Below are 15,224 nucleotides of genomic sequence, written 5' to 3'. Positions count from 1 at the left end.
ATCATGGAACCAGCAAGGTCAATCGTTTGCTAATTACATAATAGGGAATGACATAAATGAAAGTACAATAGAGGAGCATGACTTAGCTGCACAGTGTCAAAAGCTCATGGCAATCCTAGCATAGAAAATGCAAGAAACTACAGTTCAGCCTCAACATCCAGAGCAACATGTTGTGTCAAACATATATGGTATTGCTTCTTTTGTCCCTAAATCTAGTTGGATCATTGACACTGGTGCTACACACCATGTGTGCTCCAATCCTTCTTTATTTTTATCTATTCAAAATAATACTAAGATCATTTCTGTTGGTTTGCCAAATGGAGCTAATACTAAAGTCTCTTTTGTTGGCAATGTTAAAATTTCCAACATTATTCTAATCAATGTCCTTTGTGTCCCTGATTTCAAACATAATTTGATATCTGTTTATACTTTATTTGATTCGGCTAATTATTCTTTTTTCTTCCTTCCTACTATATGTGTGATTCAGGATATCACCAAGAATCAGCTGATTGGGATGGGTGAAAGAATTAGCAACCTTTACTACTTGTTTGAACAGAAAAATCCTATAGCATGTTCTATCTCTAATTCAAAAATCAGTAATGAAATCTTATGGCATTATATGCTTGGTCATGCTTCTTGTGTAAAGAACCATTCAATGAATTAAGCTTTGCAATTTTAGTATTCCCATTGTTCTGATTTTCATTGCTCCATATGTCATTTTGCCAAGCAAAGAAAGTTGTCTTTTGTTAGCAATCATAATATTTCCAAATAATATTTTGATTTACTTCACATTGATATTTGGGGACCTTACCATATTCAAACTGTTGAAGGTTTTAGGTATTTCATTACCATCGTTGATGATTCCTCTAAATATAGATCCATCTCATTAAAAGCAAATCTGATGCACAAATAGCCATTCCAACTTTTTTACATCTAGTTAAAACACAATATAATGTACAAGTTAAAGGAATTAGGTTTGATAATGCTAAGGAACTTCAATTCCCTACATTGTTTTCTTCTTTAAGCATTATTCACTATCATTCATGTGTACAAAGGCCACAACAAAAACTTTATTGTGGAAAGGAAGCATCAACAGTTGTTAAATGTTGCTAGAGCTTTGCTTTTTCAGTCTCATATCCCACTGCGACATTGGGGAGATTGCACAAGTACTACATCATATCTTATAAATAGAACTCTTACCCCTAACCTTGAACACAAATCACCCTTTAAGATACTCAAATCCAAAGTCCCTAGTTATGAACAGTTAAGATCTTTTGGCTGTCTTGCATATGCCTCTACTTTAGGGGCTGCAAGAACTAAATTTTCTCATAGAGCCACTCTTTGTGTTTTCATGGGTTATCCCATTGGGATGAAAGCCTTTAAACTCCTTGATCTCAATACAAATAGAATGTTTTGTTCTATGGATGTCATTTTTCATGAGCAAATATTTCCATTTGTGTTCAATGGTTCTGTTTCACCTGATTTCTTTACATTTTTTCATGCTTATGCTTCCCAATAAAATGTTACAGACTCTCCTTGTTCTCAGCCAGAACCTCAGCCACCCACATCCTTGTCCTCAACCAAAAACACAACCACACATTCCTGAACCTGATATCATTAACATACATGAACTAGTTACTAATACTCAACCAACTAGACATACCCAAAAATCATCTTATCTTCAAGATTATCACTATTTTTTATCTACTAACAATGTGCAATCTCAGGTACCTAATTCATCAACTGCTCACCCTCTTTCTGTAATTCTTGACTACAGCAGGCTATCACCAAAGTTTCGAGCAACTGTGCTAGCTATTTCCAGCCACTTCGAGCCAGAATTTTTTCATCAAGCTAGAGGCATACCTGTTTGGGATGATGCCATGGACACTGAAATTGAAGCTCTTGAAGCTAATGGCACCTGTATTGTAGTTGGTTTACCTGCTGATCAACATGCCATAGGGTGTAAGTGGGTCTACAAAATCAACCATTAAAAGATTTAAAGCAAGACTTGTAGCTAAGGGGTACAACCAACAAGAATAAATTGACTATAATAAAACATTTGCCCTTGTCACAAAGCTTGTTTTTGTCAAGCTCATCCCTGCCCTTATTGCCATTCAAGGTTGGTTTTTACATCAACTTGATGTCAATAATACTTTTCTCCATGGAGATTTGCATGAAGAGGTGTTTATGGCTTAACCTCCAGGGTATAGTCTTGAGGGAGAGTTGCCACCTAATGTTGTGTGCAAACTAAAGAAGTCCCTATATGGCCTAAAACAAGCTTCTAGACAATGATTTGAGAAGTTTTCTACAACTTTGGTTGAAGAGGGCTTCCAACATTCATCATTTGATCCTTATTTGTTCATTCAGAAGAATAAATCAAGCATCATAATCCTCCTTGTTTATGTGGATGATGTCATATTAGCCAGTAATAATATGGTTGCAGTGGAGAAATTGAAAGTTACTCTGACCAACATATTCAAGTTGAAGGACCTTGGAGAATTGAAGTATTTTCTTAGCCTTGAAATTGCTAGAAATAATCAAGGAATTTTTATATCCCAAGGACACTATGCTCTTCAATTACTTGAAGATTTAGGAAAATTAGGATGTAAAGCTGCTAATACTCCTATGGAAGTGAATCTTAAATTAAGCCAAGAAGGAGAAGACAAACTTGTTGACCCTAAACTGTATAGGAAAATCATTGGTAAACTCTAATATCTCACTATAACTAGACCTGATCTAGCCTACACAGTGAACAAGCTCAGCCAATTTTTGGTCACTCATAGAATGAATCACATGGATCCTGCTTTAAGAGCTCTTCAGTATGTCAAAGGGACCCCTGGACAAGGCCTTTTTTATCTAGCAGATTCAAAGATTCACCTTGAGGCATACACAAATGCTAATTGGGCAGTATGTGTTGACACGAGAAGTGTTGGAAATTATTTTACCAGAATCTTAGATCTACTCACAAGTATGTTGTTTAAACACCCTAAATATGAACTTTCTAAAACGATAAATTAAACACATATAAAGTTAAGAAAACCTTACATTGATGCAGCGGAATTAATGTCTCCTTCCACTCAGATCTCTAACCCTCGAATCCTTTCTGTAGCAGAGTATAATCAAGATCTGAGCCCGAATGTCCTTCTTCTTCAAGTTTGATCCTTCACAGTCTTCCAATCTATGATTGAGTTACTGCTTGCTGTGTGTGGGCACTTACTCTTTCACTAGGGTCACGAAAAAGATGAAGGAGAAAAGAGAATGATGATTTCGGCCAGGTATAGAAAGTGGGGAAGGCTCAGTTTTTCTGAAGAGAGAAATTTCTGTCAGAAAAGGTTATTGAAAACTTGTGTAATTTGACTGAGCCATCACTTTCTATTTATAGGCAACTACTAGGTTTAGGTTAGGAATTATTTGGCATTAAAATAATGAAAATATTAATTTGAAAAACTTCATCTAGTGGCCGGCCATGGTGTTGAATTGGGCCTCACTTGATTTTGCAGTTTTATCAAATTTTATCTCTATTTTCTCAAAAACGCCAATTTTCCAATTCTAACCTTTTAAATGCCAAAACTAATTATTTAATAACTAAAATAGATTATTAAATAATATTGTCATTTAATTTAATTATTAATTAGACATATAAAGTCCATTAATAAATAAATAAACCTAGAAACTCTTTTCTTTACAATTTCACCCCTGCTTAGTGAAAATTCATAAAATTAGACATAGTCTAACTTTAGAATTATAATTGATCAATCACGAATCAATTAATGAGTCTTACAAGCAGAATGTTCTCAACTAGAATGGGGACCATGGATCTATATGCTGAGCTTCCAATAAGTGAACCAAATTTACCACGTAAATTCCTACTTATTAATTCTTCGTTGAATCCACTCTTAGAACTTAGAATTGCACTCTCAGACTTATATAGAGCATATTGTATGTTACACGATATCAATATACTATCTCATTTAACCATTGTTATAATCTTATTGTGATTTAAAGATCCTCTATATAGATGATCTACATCGAGATGGGATTTCTTTACCGTTCTCACCCCTCAATGTATTTTGCCCCTTAAAACACTTAGCTACCTGTAAATGGTGTTTAGTGATCTAATAATTAGTCAGTTAAACAAGAGCTCATCCATTTACTTCTATTTGCTAAGCTCGAAGGGAATCATCACTTGACTTCTATACACCAGTAGAAGCTATAGATTCCATATTTATGTTCAGCACTCCCACTCAATCATACTATCATGTTCCCAAAATATACGTATCACCCTGACCCAAAGGTAGGCTTAACTAATAAATCTAAGAACATGAATAACACTCCTGAGTTGAGCCTAAGCATATCAGGATTTAGATTCTTTTAATCTTAAGATCAACTACTGATATTGACTTGGAAAGATATGTATAACGGTAAGTTTGTAATATCTTAACTTAGTTGCAATATCGGTCCAGTCCAATGTATACTCCATACATTCGAAACTAGTATACTTTACTAATGTCCTGGAAAGAACATAACACTTACTCCAAGTGTAAGTACACATCATCGCTGATTATCACATCAGTGTAAATCCAATAACACTGATGAAACAGGGACCAAAACTTTTGATTCATATGATCACAATCACATTCCACTGTGTTGACGATACTGTAATTGTGAATAAACATATGATCTGGATTTAACTGATTTTGTGTGTATGAATGTAATAAACATATTAAACCATTAGCATGTAAAATTCATGCAAACATCAATCACTTCAAATTTCTTATATTGATAACTAATCAGATTGTAAAGAGTTTTATTTAGGGCATAAAACCCAACAAGAAGATCAACAACAGAGTTTTGTGTGTTCCTTGGGAGATCATTAGTGTCTTGGAAAAGCAAACAGAAGCACACAGTATCAAGATCTTCAACTGAAACCGAGTACAAAGCCATGTTGAATACTACTCGTGAGCTGATATGGTTGGCATCCATGTTAAAGGAGCTAAACATTGATCATGTAGGACCAACCATATTGCACTGTGACAACAAAGCAGCCCAACAAATAGCTTCTAATCCTGTCTTTCACGAGAGGACTAAACACATAGAAATCAATTATCACTTAGTAAGAGAAAATGTCCAACAAGGAGCTATAAAGACAGTTCATACTTTCAATAAAGAACAGATAGCAAATATCTGTACCAAGACTCTTCTTCCTAATTAATTCTAAATTCTGAAAGACAAAATGAGAATTTGCAACATATATACTCCACCTTAAAGGGGAGCATCAAAGTTAATTAGTTAGTAGGATGAAGTGTATAGTTAATAGAAAATTTGTTAGAGTTAGTTGGTATTTGTTTTGGTTGTGTGAATTGTATATAAAGAACATTTTGTACTGAACTCCATGGATCAATGAAATGACTCCTCATTCCTTTCGTGCTCTGTTTCTTCTTTTCCAAAAGTAAAACTTATATAATCATAACACAATGACAAAAAAATGAATGGTAACAAATTAGTAGAAATTTAGGTCGCATTGGTTGGAGGTAATGAAATGAAATAGAATAGAAAAGAAATAATTTTATTCTATTCTTATGTTCGGTCGAATTTATTGGATTTTATTTCATTATTTAGTGGAATGATAATTCTATTTAAAATAAAAGAAAATACAATTTTAATAAAAAATAAGAAGAAATTTAACAATTTTTTTTATTAATTTTTGTATACATTTTAAATTTGATTCTATTTCTATATTTTTATTCTTTCTAACTGAATGTCATTTATTCTTTTTTATTGGGGTCATGAAGTATAAAATAATAGGTAAATACTATTTTGGATCCTATATCTTGCAAAAGTTTTAGATTGGACCTTCTGTTTTGTAAAATGACAAATGGACTATGTATTTTTTAAAATGGTATAATAGGGCCCTGAATTGATTTTTTGTCAAAATAAAATTTAATAATAATCCGACCTAGAGGTGTTATGACAGATAAATTTTCTACATCTGTGTGTGTTAGGAATTGTCTTCAAGTTGGTTATATTAAAAAAAATTATCAAAAATTGAACTCAAAGTCTATTTTGTCATTTAACAAAATAGAATGTCCAATCTGTAATTTTTGCAAAATATAAGATCTAAAATAGATTTATCTCAAAATAATTAGTATCAAGTAATAAAAATTTGAATTATGTTTACCTACCCTACCTACGAATCTTTTGTTTCTAATTAATAATCTTAATAGGCTGTCCATATATAATTCAATGCAGATCTGCACATACAACTAATTAACTCCTAATAAGTACTTATGTTGTTCTGCATATGTATCAAATGCTAAACCAATAATTAAGGTTAATTTAATTCATTGTCAAATGTTAATACATTAAATTGGAGTTACTTAATCAATTTTTCTAATTACTTTTGATTGCATAAGTTTCTTGTAAACATACATCATTTGCCATTTTTTGACCTGAATTCACATTCTTGCTTAACCCTTTAAAAAGTCAATAATTTAAACTATGATTAATAGAAGAATGAAAAAAGAGCATTGCTTACTACTCATATCTCATTCTCATACCAAAAATTAGAAAGCAAAATATACCATACAATACAGTACACTATATATATATATATATATATATATATCTGTTATATCTATAAAACCCCTTAAACCAACACATAAAAAAACACCCAAATGGCAACCACAAGCCTTAACCCGAAACCCCCAAACACATTTCGACGAGAGCTAGAAGCCATAACCCTAATGTCATCCAACACAGGGCCACACAACGAGCTCCCATCGTCGCTCCTCGTGTTGTAATACACGCTATAGAACGCGATCCTCGTCCGTTCAGCCTTAGCAGTGAAGTTGAGACTAGCGACTTGGAAAGTTGAGTTGGATTCGCGCATGTAGTGAATGTTTTGCGCTTGGTCTCCAGCGAAAGCCATGACAGCAAGAGGCTCCTTGCACTTGTCCCCGGCATGACCTATAGCGAAGCTCAAGCTATAGATCTTGTTCGGCGAAGTCTCAACCATTTGGGATATTATACCTTCTTTGCCAGAGAGCAACTCAATGGCGCGCTTGCCTTCTGGGACACTGTAATGGTCGGAATCAATGTACCTCACAGCCCTATTTGACTCCACATTCCAACCGGGTAGCGACGAAATCTCTTCGTCTAAATTCGTGGGAAGAAGTACTCCAAGCGAAACGTTTTTAGGCATCCATGGACCTTCTTCAAAGTCTCCATTCACCATTGCATTATCTACAACACCCAAGTGTGAAAAAATGGTTGACAAAGTTAGTAACTTTGAATTTTGAGAGTTGTTTTTAACATGAAAACAAATGTGTCAAGTTCAAGGGTCATATGACACTTTATTAAGGAATTGAACCAATTAAGAATTTTTTTTAAAAAAAGCATATAAAGTTAATCTTATAATACATATATTCCAACCAAAAGAAAAAAGATTATTGATTGAACAATGTCATCAATTGATGTTCATTTTGTCCACATTTTCAAACTATAAATAGTTTGAAAAATTCACTTTAATTTTGTCCTTAGTGTAAAAACAAAGAACAACTTATCATAATAGCTATACTTGGGATTATGAGCCTTGACCCAACAATGGGAACAAACTCTACTCCCAAGTCCAACCTTCATAATATGCTTTTCTTTTTTACTATGACTTAAAAATATAAAAGAAATAATAACAAAAAAATTCAATTATTACAAAATTATAAATTTTTGTAATTATATTTTTTCAGAATTCTTAACCTCTAAGAGTTCCATTTCATGATTTTTGTTACCAATTCATCAAACTCAAAGATATTTTTTAAAGAATTTTATCTAAGCTCATTTTTTCTTCTTTATACAAAAATAATTTTCTAGGTAAATCTATTTCAAAACTAAATTTTTTAACATTAAATAATCTCTAAAAAATTTCTCAAAAGATCTATTTCAAAATTGGAAAACAAACCCCCAAAAAAGAGAAAAAGAAGAAGACTTTTTTTTTTTAAAAAAAAATTGACTTTTAATGGTTAGCAATGAACATATTTCTAACTTTTCTAAACTTAATTTTTAATTTTTTTTAATACCTATTAAATTTGACATTTCTCATGAAATTAAACCCAATTTTTTTTATGTAGTTATTAGAATTACTAATGAATTAACGGTATGTAGACTCCCTCAAACAGATAACAAATTGTCTAACCAAAAAATATGCTTAACCAAATAAATTAATTAATAAACCATCACCATTTCTTTTATAATAAACCATAGATAATTTTAAAAAATATATATATTTGAATAATTTATAAGGTAAATACTTAAAGTTACAAATAAATATTTAAATTAAGTTTTTTACAGTAATAATACTTAAATTATACTATTAAATGACAAATGTGTTATTTTCTTATTAGTATATTTAATTATTTTTAAATAAAGAATAAAAATTTAATGACATGAACTAATCAGGAATTGTTACGTGATCATTGACTTAATACTTAATGATCAAGTACCTACCGAAATTCTAAAACCATAATTTAACTATTATTACCATTAAAAATTAAACTTTAATTAATTTTTTTTTTAATAAAATTGAGAATTTACCTTTGGGCCTATCTGGTGTAAATAGCTTCTTAATAGCAATATCATCAATAATGGGCCCACAAGTTGGGTCATCCTCCATACCCTGATTAGTAAAGACCAAAGTCAACTCATCCGAGTCAGCTTCAAAAGCCACAGCATATGGGTCCCACCCTTCCACGTTGTACAAAGTCTGAAGATCTATTGTCTGCGACGCAGGTGGCACGGACACATTAAGTGACTCCAGCTGTGCACACGTGCGAGCCGCACTAAAAGTAACCGAATAGATTGATCCTTTCTCCACCTTTAGATCTTGTCTGATCTCAGCATCGTTACCAAGTCTCACTGCGTGTCTACCTTGTGGTACGATGAGGATCATCCCACCCTGTTTTTGCCCTGATTCTACCATCTCAACGGTGCCGTTTGATCTCCAATTTGGGATCGTTGTGGGCCCATCAACTACCGATTCGCCACTTGGGAAACCACCTGTTGGGATCGTCTCGAAGTCTCCGTTTGGTATTGGGCCTGGTGGTATCATAAACAGGCCCATTTAAAATACCACTTTATAATTTGATTTTACAAAAATACTACTTTTATTAGAAAATAATAAATTTTATTGTAAATAGAGTTTATTTTTCTTAAACATAATGTCAAAATTTATAATAATACAAAGAGATAATTACGTCATAAACACTTAAAATTTTGAATTTATAACCAGTATAAACTCGATGAGTTTTTTTAGTAGCATAAATACCTAATATTTAAAAAACTATAATTTTTGTCATTACAAATTCCGTTTGTAAATTTATTAATTGGAAAATAACTGATACTACATGTTTTCGTTTAGTGACCTTACATGTGTCCTGTTTAAGACAAAATCTGTAACGACGAAACTAAATAAAAATTATAATTTTACTACATTCAATAATTAATTATGTGGCTAAAAAAATTAGTGTATTCTCTTTTAACCCACAATTATTTTATTTATTTTTTCCAAATTAAAAAAAAGTAAAATTTTGAGTTTTTATTCACTCAAAATATTTGTAAGAAAAAAGATAGACATATATGATTTCATAAAGGCAAACAATGAGACAATATGACCCACTAAAATTGAAATTTTTTATAGAGAATAGAGATCATGGCAACACTTCACTATCGATACCAACACCACTTTTATTTTCTTAATGAATTGTTTCATTTCATGTAGAAAATAATAATTTAATTTTTACAATTTCAATTTATAATATTTTTAAAATATCATGTACATATAATTAATACAAACCTAAATTTGTAAGAAGTTCACATGTCAAAAATAATTGTAATTTATAACACAAAATCCCACATTTTTCATCTTGACAACCCATCATGTTTACATAAGTACTTTTCAGAAAATAAAGTGCATTTATTCGAAATATATAAAAAATAATTTAACATAAACATTTAATTTTCATTATTAATGAATGCATTTTTTTTCTTAAAAAAAAATAAAGTTGAATGTCGAGTTGTCACACAAAAAATACATTATTAAAATTTCAAACCATATCAATTCCTTCCATTAATAAATACTATATCGTTAAATTCTTAGACTTAGTACTATGTATCACTTTCATTAATAATAATAATAATAAAAAAAATTATATTGGCACACTACTCAATATCACACGTGAATCCCACAAAAATCATCACTTCCAATATGATTTTATAATTAATTTCGAGCTTCTTAGTAATTAAAAAAAATCTAAATTCCAAATAAAAATCAACCAATAATGATCCAAAATATAAATATATAAATTTTAGGCCTCACAAAATTGCAAGAAAAAGTTATAAGAACAACTTGTATATAGATAAAGAACCTTATCCATGTAGTGACCTCAAATGAAAAAAAAAATATATAGCTAAAATTAAAAATAAATAAATAAATAATGTAATACTAAACAATATTTACTCTTTTTGCAAAAGGACAAAAAAAGAGATATCAAAAGAAGATGGGTCTAATCTAAATAAAACATGACCCAGAGGCCCAGTTCTCCGTGTGGGCCCAATTCCACCGAATTAGTGGGCCCAATTCTTTTAGTCTTCCCAAGTTTGACTAATGTGAAGAAAAAAGTAGAAAGAAAAAAAAAGTGGATTTTATTTTTATTTTACTAGTGGTGCTTTTTTTAGGGATTCTAGCTGGAAATTGGGATGGTAACCAAGAAATAAAAAAGGTTCAATTATAAGTCTATTTTAAGGGCTACTGTCCTTTGTGGGAAAAGGACTGTGCCCTTTTGTTAAAATAGAGAAAAAAGAAGAAAAATAAAAAAGTAATAATATGACTATTTGATCTGGCGGGAAAATTGTTTGTTTCCCACTAATAAGTACATTTTTTTTACCTAATCATAAAATAATAGAATAGGGGAAAGAAAAAGGGTACCGAAGCTAGTATGTATGGACCCAAGATTTCTACTTTGTTTATTGTATTTGAGAAAAAGCACACACTTTACTCATTTTGAAGAAGAAATAGGAAAAGGGTCATTGGCATTTATCTCTAAATAATAGAAAACACCATTTATTGGTTGAGTCAATTATCAAGTGAATTAGCCCTAATTAAGCATACCCTTAAATAGATGGCTTCTATTCACGATTAGTTAACAATATTTTTTAAAAATTATTTTATTATTATAAGATATCTAATACTTAATTACTACAATAATAGTAATATAACACCACTATGCACCACTTTATAATAAATATAATCATTATTAAAATAAAATAAGTAAAATTCGATATTAAATTACAACCATAATAATATTACACTTCATAATAAAAAGTGTTCACAAGTACCCTCACGATTACCCTTTATTATTTCTCTACCAATAAACATATGTCTCATTAATTTTTTTTTTTCAATAATGTAGAAAATCAGATTTCATAGACCCACAATAGAAGAAGCTTTCCTATATTACAAGTAAATTTAATTCACATCATTATTATTTTCATTAAAAAAAAAACACATTAATGTTCAAACAAGATTAGCATGAACCACTCAATTGTAGTGGGTCCACATAGCCTTGAAGAATAAAGAGAATTCATCATTGTTTTTTTTTTTTCCAAAATGAATTTTAACTATATAGTATTATTACTATAGTCACATTAAATTTAACAAACCTTAAAATTTTGGGCATTTCTTTTTACACTTGTATATTTTTTTTCTTATCATATTTTGTACCAATATTAAGCAAAATCAATACCCATATCAATGTTGGAAAATTAAAACCAAAATACAAATAAAAACATAATAATAAAAGAGATTTTCTCACATGGGTTTGAGTTGACACGTGTTAATCTTAATTTTTTTAATAATAATAATAAAAGAATATTGGAAATTTGTATATCAGATCTCAAATATTTGCCAAAAATCAACAATTTTAAAAGTAATAATAATAATAATAAATAAATAAAATAGAGTGAAAGAAGAAGAAGAAGAGAACATACCATCTTCTGCTAAGATAGTAGTGAAGAGAAGAAGTAGTAAAACCAGAGAGAGGCATTGAGTTGTAGATGAAACCACCATTGTTGTTGTTGAAGCTCACTCTCTCTCTCTAGCTTTGTTTCTGGGTCTGTTTTTAGTCTGCCCAGAATGGATTTTTATAGAGAGAGAAAGAGAGAGTAGTGAGAGTGATGAGAGAGAGAGAGATGGGAATGGGATGAGATGAGGGAAGAAAATAGAGAAGAGTGTCTTTTTCTCTAAAAGATTCCACTTAACATTATTTTTTTTCTCTCATTATTTTATTAAAATAAAATAAAATAAAAAGAATAATAAGCCATCATTTGTTAGGGTTTATAAAACACTTAAAGAAATATATAAATCACAGATCTAAACATATTCCTAAAGTGCTTTAATATAGAAAACCCTAAACCATATAAATCTATAAAGCCTTTGCTAAATTAAAGAAGAAGACGATGATAAAAGATCAGCGGAAGCACTAACCTGAAGCCATTGTTGGAGATTGCAGAGAAGGTTTTGATCTTCCAAGAATACACTATTTTCTAAAGTATTTTCTCTGATGGGGAAGGAGAGAATACAGAAACCCCTTGTGTTTCTTGGGGACCATTACCTATTTATAGAATCATCTTAGAATAACTCTTGGGTATTTATAATTTGGCCCCTCAACAAATTATAAATTAGCTTATGGTATCTACACATTAATTCCATGACACTTTAATACCCTTTTGATACCCATAACATAATTGGTCACTTAATTTTGTATCACACTTTATAATAGCATATACATTATACATATGTGCCCACTTAGGATTTTTAATCCAACAATCTCCCACTTGGGCAACATATGTTACCTGATAAATGTATAACCTTATGAGCTCAAAATTTGCTATTATGTAAAGGTATTCACAACAATCTCGTCCATCAACTATACCCATATAGGATCAAAGCGATTTTCGTCATATCAATCATGACTAAACCCATCAATGGTCACATATACAAATATAGCCAAATGACATAGATCAATCATGGATGTGTAGCATGGAAATTACATGCAATGTGAACCGAACATGCCTATTTCCAACTGGTCCTCCTTAAACCAAAGTGAGGTCAAACTTAAACATAACAAAACAGAGTGAATAAACTGAAAACTTTATTTCTGATCAGAAAATAACCAAATACATAAATGTCTTAAACAAACATAAAGCAAAGAGAATACAAACTCCCACTAAATCATGATATCCTCAAGTAATACTACACCCATATGAGCAGTATGCTCATGAAAGACCTTGGGTGGTAATCCTTTTGTGAGCGGATCCGCTATCATGGAGTTTGTCCCAATATGCTCTATGGAAATCTGTCCACTCTGCACTCTTTCTTTCACAACTAGGAACTTTATGTCAATATGCTTTGACTTGGATGAGCTCCTATTGTTGTTGGAATACAGCACTGCTGATTTATTGTCACAAAATATCTTAAGTGGTCTTTCAACATTCTCCAAAACACGCAGCCTAGTGACAAAGTTTCTCAGCCATATTCCCTGATTTGATGCCTCATAACACGCTACGAATTCCGCTGCCATGGTGGAAGAAGCTACAAGTGTCTGTTTGACACTTTTCCAGGATATAGCTCCTCCAGCTAACAAGAAAATGTAGCCTGATGTAGACCTTCTGCTATCTTGGCATCCAGCGAAATCAGAATCAGAATACCCTACGACCTCCAAATGATCTGATTTCCTGTATGTGAGCATGTAATCTTTTGTTCTCTGAAGATACCTCATAACCCTCTCGTCGCTATCCAATGGTCCATACTAGGGTTGCTTAAATATCTGCCTAACATCCCAACAATGTACGCAATATCTGGACGCGTACATACCTGAAGATACATTAGACTCCCTACAACTGATGCATAGGGAATCTTTTTCATTTCCTGAATTTCAAGGCTGCTTTTAGGGCATTGTCTAAGGCTGAATTTGTCTCCTTTAGCAACAGGGGTATCACCTGGTCTACAATCTTGCATGCCAAATCTTTTGAGTACTTTATCGATATAGCTCTTTTGTGATAATCCAAGAATACCCCGAGAACGATCTCGACGTATTTGAATTCCTAATACAAAAGAGGCGTCACCAAGATCTTTCATCTCAAATTGCTTAGATAAAAATCTCTTGGTTTCGTGCAATAAGCCTATATCATTAGTAGCAAGCAATATGTCATCGACATATAGAACCAGAAATATGTATTTACTCCCACTGAACTTGTGATATACACAATCATCAATAATATTCATCTCAAAACCAAATGAGATAATTACTTGATGAAACTTGTGATACCACTGACGAGAAGCTTGCTTGAGTCCATAGATGGATTTCTTTAATTTGCAAACCATATTCTTTGGGTCACCAACCACAAAGTTTTCTGGTTGCTCCATATAAATTGTCTCATCAATGTCGCCATTGAGAAACGCTTTTTTAACATCCATCTGATGTAACTCAAGGTCAAAATGAGCAACAAGTGCCAATATTATCCTAAAAGAGTCTTTCGATGAAACCGGAGAGAAAGTCTCTGTATAATCAATGCCTTGTTTCTGAGTATAGCCTTTTGCTACAAGACGTGCCTTAAATCTCACCACATTACCATATTCATCCTTCTTGGTTTTAAGTAACCACTTACAACCAATTGGTTTTACACCTTCTGGTAATGGGACAACTTCCCAAACTTTATTGTCTTGCATAGACTTATTCTCTTCATCCATGGCATCAATCCACTTTTGAGAGTTAGAACTTTTCATGGCCTCGATGCAAGTTGATTGGATCATCTTCCATCATTCCAATTTCATCCTCATGTTCTTGAAGAAATACAAAATAGTCATCTGAAATAGCATTTCTTCTCTCTCTTGTGGACCTCCTTAATGGCTCTTGTTCTTGAGGGTGTTGAATTTGTTCTTCTGGAACAATAGCCTCATTTTGATTTGGGAGTTGTTCAACATTATCTTGTTGAGGTTCCGGATTCATTTCTTGATCAATGACAGGTGTGGAAGCCTGAACAGTGGCTAAAATGATAGTAGGAACTGAGTTTGAATTCAATTCCTCCTCAAAAACAATGTCTCTAACCTTATTTCTCCCCCCAAATTCAACATCCTCAAAAATGTTGCGGTTCCCGTCTCAAAAATATTTCGACGG

The 15,224-nt window shown here is 31.9% G+C and overlaps 1 protein-coding gene across 1 annotated transcript; it reads right to left on the bottom strand.

Moving 5' to 3' along the window:
- Window positions 1-6,514: 6,514 nt before the first annotated feature.
- Window positions 6,515-12,321, bottom strand: LOC115697463 (protein DUF642 L-GALACTONO-1,4-LACTONE-RESPONSIVE GENE 2). Its single transcript, XM_030624479.2, has 3 exons — window positions 12,037-12,321; window positions 8,587-9,087; window positions 6,515-7,242 (listed from the first exon to the last, which is right to left on the bottom strand). Exons 1-3 carry the CDS (start codon window positions 12,113-12,115, stop codon window positions 6,647-6,649), a joined length of 1,176 nt encoding a protein of 391 aa, XP_030480339.2. The 5' UTR covers window positions 12,116-12,321; the 3' UTR covers window positions 6,515-6,646.
- Between the last annotated feature and the right edge of the window lie 2,903 nt (window positions 12,322-15,224).

Source organism: Cannabis sativa, chromosome 7 (assembly GCF_029168945.1).
Source record: "Cannabis sativa cultivar Pink pepper isolate KNU-18-1 chromosome 7, ASM2916894v1, whole genome shotgun sequence".
NCBI classification, from domain to species: Eukaryota; Viridiplantae; Streptophyta; class Magnoliopsida; order Rosales; family Cannabaceae; genus Cannabis; species Cannabis sativa.
The sequence above is the reverse complement of the archived record's forward strand: the minus strand, read 5'-3'. Positions and strand labels throughout refer to the sequence as shown.

Excerpts from the sequence above, each read along its gene's own strand:
- LOC115697463 (XM_030624479.2), bottom strand. The coding sequence starts at position 12,115 with ATGGTGGTTTCATCTACAACTCAATGCCTCTCTCTGGTTTTACTACTT. Across the intron at positions 9,088-12,036 it reads TACTATCTTAGCAGAAGATG|GCCCAATACCAAACGGAGAC; the intron begins GTATGTTCTCTT and ends TGATACCACCAG. Across the intron at positions 7,243-8,586 it reads TACACCAGATAGGCCCAAAG|ATAATGCAATGGTGAATGGA; the intron begins GTAAATTCTCAA and ends TGGGTGTTGTAG.